Source organism: Macrobrachium nipponense, chromosome 44, assembly GCF_015104395.2.
Source record: "Macrobrachium nipponense isolate FS-2020 chromosome 44, ASM1510439v2, whole genome shotgun sequence".
Lineage (NCBI taxonomy): Eukaryota > Metazoa > Arthropoda > Malacostraca > Decapoda > Palaemonidae > Macrobrachium > Macrobrachium nipponense.
Genome location: NC_087221.1, coordinates 52826470 through 52831469, shown reverse-complemented (window position 1 = coordinate 52831469; position 5000 = coordinate 52826470). Strand labels below are relative to the sequence as shown.

At 37.2% G+C, this 5000-nt stretch overlaps 1 protein-coding gene across 6 annotated transcripts in view; it reads left to right on the top strand.

The window, feature by feature from the left end:
• Nucleotides 1-5000, top strand: part of LOC135204373 (arrestin homolog) — a 272295-nt gene that overhangs the window by 122327 nt on the left and 144968 nt on the right. For 4 of the 6 annotated variants that reach the window (XR_010312196.1, XR_010312197.1, XM_064234599.1 and 1 more), the window contains exon 3: nt 2618-2805. The exons of 1 other annotated variant lie outside the window; for it this stretch is intronic. Coding sequence is in view for 3 of the 5 variants with exons in the window: in XM_064234599.1 (XP_064090669.1) it covers nt 2618-2805 (188 nt within the window). In the remaining 2 variants the exon portion in view is untranslated. The remainder of the gene's footprint in view (nt 1-2617; nt 2806-5000) is intronic. One more of the 6 variants, XM_064234598.1, reaches the window with a different exon arrangement.

Below are 5000 nucleotides of genomic sequence, written 5' to 3'. Positions count from 1 at the left end.
TAGATATGCTACTAGAATAAACAACATTCAATAACAAATAAATCACCTGCCAACAAGAAAGGAAAATACTTTAGACCTAGTATTTGTGAACGAGGTGAATTATGTTAAAGAAATAATAGTTTATAATGCGAGTATTTCAGACCATAATGTCATAGAATTAACAGTTCATTCCAAAGCAAGTGAAAACAGAGATAAGCAAGAAATGAAAAAGTGGGAAGGATATGGAAAATACAACTTCTACAGTAAAAATATAAAATGGTCAGAAATAAATGAAGAATTAAACAAGATTGGGATAACATTTTCGTAAGCGATGACATAAGGGTAAATACGGAGATATTATATAAAATATTAGAGAAAATAGTGGATAAATATATACCGAAGAAGAAAAGTAAACATCATTCATGCAAAACAAGAGACAGAAGGATCTTGTTCCAGAAAATCAGAAAGTGGAAAAAAGGTCTTGCAAAAGAAAAAAATGCATGGAAAGTTATAGAACTAAAAAGTAAGATAGAAAATGCAGAACAAAAGATTATACAATCAAAAGAAAATGAAAAACGGGAATTGGAAGAAAAAACCCTATTAAATATCAAGCAAAACCCCAAACTATTATACTCATATGCGAAGAAGATGAATAAAAGAAGAATAGAAATAGGCCCTCTGAGAATTGAAGGGAGATTAACGAATGAAAAAAAGGAAATTTGCAACATACTGGCAGAACGATATAAGAGAGAATTCACCCCTAGAATAGATAATGAAGATAATGATATAGAAGTAAGGGACGAAAATAGTGAATATCTAGCTGACATAGAAATTAATGAAGCTGATATTGTGCAGGCTATTAATGAAATTAAAAATGGAGCTGCTGCAGGGCCTGATGGAATCCCTGCTATTTTGTTAAAGAAAGTAGTTCATTCTATCGCAAAGCCACTTGCAATATTATTAAGACAAAGTGTAGATACAGGCAAGATTTATGATGAGCACAAATTAGCATATATCACCCCTACTTTCAAAAGTGGATCAAGACTTGAGGCAAGTAATTATAGGCCTGTGAGTCTAACATCACATATTATGAAAGTGTATGAAAGGGTAATGAAAGTCAAAAAATTTATGAAACACTTTAATAAAAAAAAATATTTGTTTAATATAGGACAAACACGGTTTCGTACCCGGAAAAAGTACACAAACCCAACTGTTAGTCCACCGTGAGAACATAGTTTCAAAAATAATTTGAAATGCGGAAAATGAAACAGATGTGGTTTATCTAGACTTTGCAAAAGCTTTTGACAAAGTAGACCATAATATATTAGCAAAGAAAATTAGAAAACACAATATCGTAGATAAAATAGGAAGATGGTTAAAAGAATTTTTACACAACAGAAAAACAGATAGTTATTGCAAACGATGAGAAATCGGATGAAACCAAGGTAATATCCGGTGTGCCACAAGGTACGGTGTTAGCTGCAATACTGTTTGTTATTATGATTGAAGACATAGACAGTAATGTTAAGGATTCGGTAGTGAGTAGTTTCGCTGATGACACAAGAATAAGTAGAGAAATTACTTGTGATGAAGATAGGAACGCTCTACAAAGAGACCTTAACAAAGTAGTATGATTGGGCAGAGGAAAATAGGATGGTATTTAACTCTGATAAATTTGAATCAATAAATTATGGAGACAGAGAAGGAAAGCTATATGCATATAGGGGACCTAATAATGAGACCATCACAAATAAGGAAGCAGTTAAAGACCTTGGTGTGATGATGAATAGGAACATGTTATGCAATGATCAAATAGCAATTCTTTTGGCAAAATGTAAAGCAAAAATGGGAATGTTGTTACGGCACTTCAAACAAGAAAAGCTGAAACACATGAATTATGCTTTATAAAACATATGTTCGTAGTCCACTTGAATATTGCAATATGATATGGTACCCACACTATCAAAAGGATATTGCACAAATAGAGAGTGTACAAAGGTCCTTTACAGCTAGAATAGAAGAAGTTAAGGACCTTGACTACTGGGAAAGACTACGTATCATTAAATTATATAGTTCTAAAGGAGAGAGAACGCTACATGATAATTCAGGCATGGAAACAGATAGAAGGAATAACAGAAAATATCATGGAACTAAAAATATCAGAAAGAGCAAGCAGAGGTAGATTAATAGTGCCCAAAACAATACCAGGAAAAATAAGGAAAGCACACAGGACATTAATCCACTACGCACCAGCATCGATAATGCAGCGTCTATTCAATGCGTTGCCAGCTCATCTGAGGAATATATCAGGAGTGAGCGTAGATGTGTTTAAGAATAAGCTCGACAAATATCTAAACTGCATCCCAGACCATCCAAGATTGGAAGATGCAAAATATACCGGAAGATGTACTAGCAACTCTCTGGTAGACATTAGAGGTGCCTCACACTGAGGGACCTGGGGCAACCCGAACGAACTGTAAGGTCTGTAAGGTAAGGTAAGGTCTCTCTCTCTCTCTCTGCCCAAAAAATTCTAAAAACATTATTTTTTAACTACTTAATCTTCACTTGCATTATTCCCCGTCTTATACATATTTCTATATTTCTAACATCTCTCTCTTTCTCTATCTGGCTCCGGCAGGGTATTCAAGAAGACGGCACCCAACGGGAAGATCACCGTCTACGTGGAGAGGCGAGAGTTGTGCATGAAGGAGGACGGCATCCAGCCGCTCCGAGGAGTCCTCTACGTGGACGCCGATTACGTCAAGGACCGGAAAGTCTTCGGACAGTTCGTCCTCACCTTCCGGTACGGCAGGGAAGATGAAGAGGTAGGTGACGTTTGCCCTCTCTACTGTTGTTGTTGTTGTGGTGGTCGGTGTCTCTAGAGTTGTTGGGGGGGGGGGGGGGGGGTGAATGTTTGCTGTTAATGGACAGATGAAAAGGGGATGTATGCTGTTAATAGAGATGAAAAAGGGGTGTTTGCTATTAATGGACAGATGAAAAGGGGATGTTTGCTGTTAATAGAGATGAAAAAGGGGTGTTTGCTATTAATGGACAGATGAAAAGGGGATGTTTGTTGTAATAGAGTGAAAAAGGGTAGTGTTTGCTATTAATGGACAGATGAAAAGGGGATGTTTGCTGTTAATAGAGATGAAAAAGGGGTGTTTGCTATTAATGGACAGATGAAAAGGGGATGTTTGCTGTTAATGGACAGATGAAAAGGGGATGTTTGCTGTTAATGGACAGATGCAAAAGGGATGTTTGCTGTTAATTGACAGATGAAAAGGGGATGTTAGCTGTTAATGGACAGTGAGGGCCCCCCAAATTGGGGATGTTTGCTGTAATGGACAGATGAAAAGGGGATGTTTGCTGTTAATGGACAGATGCAAAAGGGATGTTTGCTGTTAATTGACAGATGAAAAGGGGATGTTAGCTGTTAATGGACAGATGAAAAGGGGATGTTTGCTGTTAATGGACAGATGAAAAGGGGATGTTTGCTGTTAATGGACAGATGAAAAGGGGATGTTTGCTGTTAATGGACAGATGAAAAGGGATGTTTGCTGTTAATGGACAGATGAAAAGTGGATGTTTGCTGTTAATGGACAGATAAAAAGGGATGTTTGCTGTTAATGGACAGATGAAAAGGGGATGTTTGCTGTTAATGGACAGATAAAAAGGGATGTTTGCTGTTAATGGGCAGATGAAAAGGGGATTTTTGCTGTTAATGGACAGATAAAAAAGGATGTTTGCTGTTAATGGGCAGATGAAAAGGGGATTTTTGCTGTTATTGGACAGATGAAAATCGCAATGTTGTTCTTAATCAAGTTTTTGGAGACTCGGCACTTTCCACGGGGAAAGTATCCATGGAAAAAAAAGTGAAAGTCACGTTTCTGAACGGCAGGTAGGTACCCGTTACAATCACTTTTCCCGAATGAAATTGGAAAAATTAAAAAAATAGAATTACGAAACTTTCGAAAAGAGAGTATTGTACGACGAAGTCTTTCTTGGAATCAGATCGTGTAAAGTTCAGCCGGTGGAGGAAGAGTTTTGTCTAGAAAAACGATCCGAAACTTAGATTAAGAACGTTGGTTGGTTGTCTGTCTCCTTGGAACGTTTCTTTCCTCGTCCTCCGAGTTAATTTCTTCCGCCAGAATGAAACTGTAAGTTCTTTTTTTTTCTTTCTTTTTTTTAATAAGACGAGGTGCCCCTCGGGGTCTTCCTTTGGGTCTTTCTGTAGACTTTTTCTGTTTATTTGTTTATTCACACTTTTGTCTCTCTTTCGCTATGATTTCACACACATGTTCCTCCAATTCAATTTTATTCTCGATTTGAAGATGTTCGGGTAATGCAAATTCGTAGCTTCAACATCAGATATTGGAGAGAGAGAGAGAGAGAGAGAGAGAGAGAGAGAGAGAGAGAGAGAGAGAACAGCTGGCAAATTATACGAGTCGCCAATGTAGCAAAAAAAATAAGGAGAGAGAAATCAGCATATGTTCATCAATTGAGGTTCATTTGAACTTCTTCAAAGACAGGAGCGACAACCGGCAACAGTACGTGAAAAAAAAAGCAGAACTGAACTTCATTTCAACTTCCCATCCTACGTCCAAGTGTTGTATGTTAATTGGTAGGGGGGAAAGTTTGAGAAAGAATGTGGGAAATAAAAAGCATTCCTTTCATCGACTCAAAACTTCTTTCATACAGTTAATGATTTCGTCCTCGCTTTCTCGGGGAGTGAGCCTGCTCACTACTTTGTTATTGTCGTTGCTGTTCTTGTTTAGTGGGGGGGGGGGGGGTTTAGGAAAGCCCTATGTAAAAACCTTAAAGCCTGAAAAAGGTTCCGCCTTGAGTTAATTAAAGATACAGGCATTTTAGGATAGGATATTTATGATTTATTTATTAGAATGAAAATGTAAAAAAATAGTGTGCTTGTTAAACAGAGCAGAACAATTATTTCTAATCAAACCGAACATGAGAATTCACGTGTCTTGTAATAGAACCTGCACAATAGTGACGTGAATTATCCG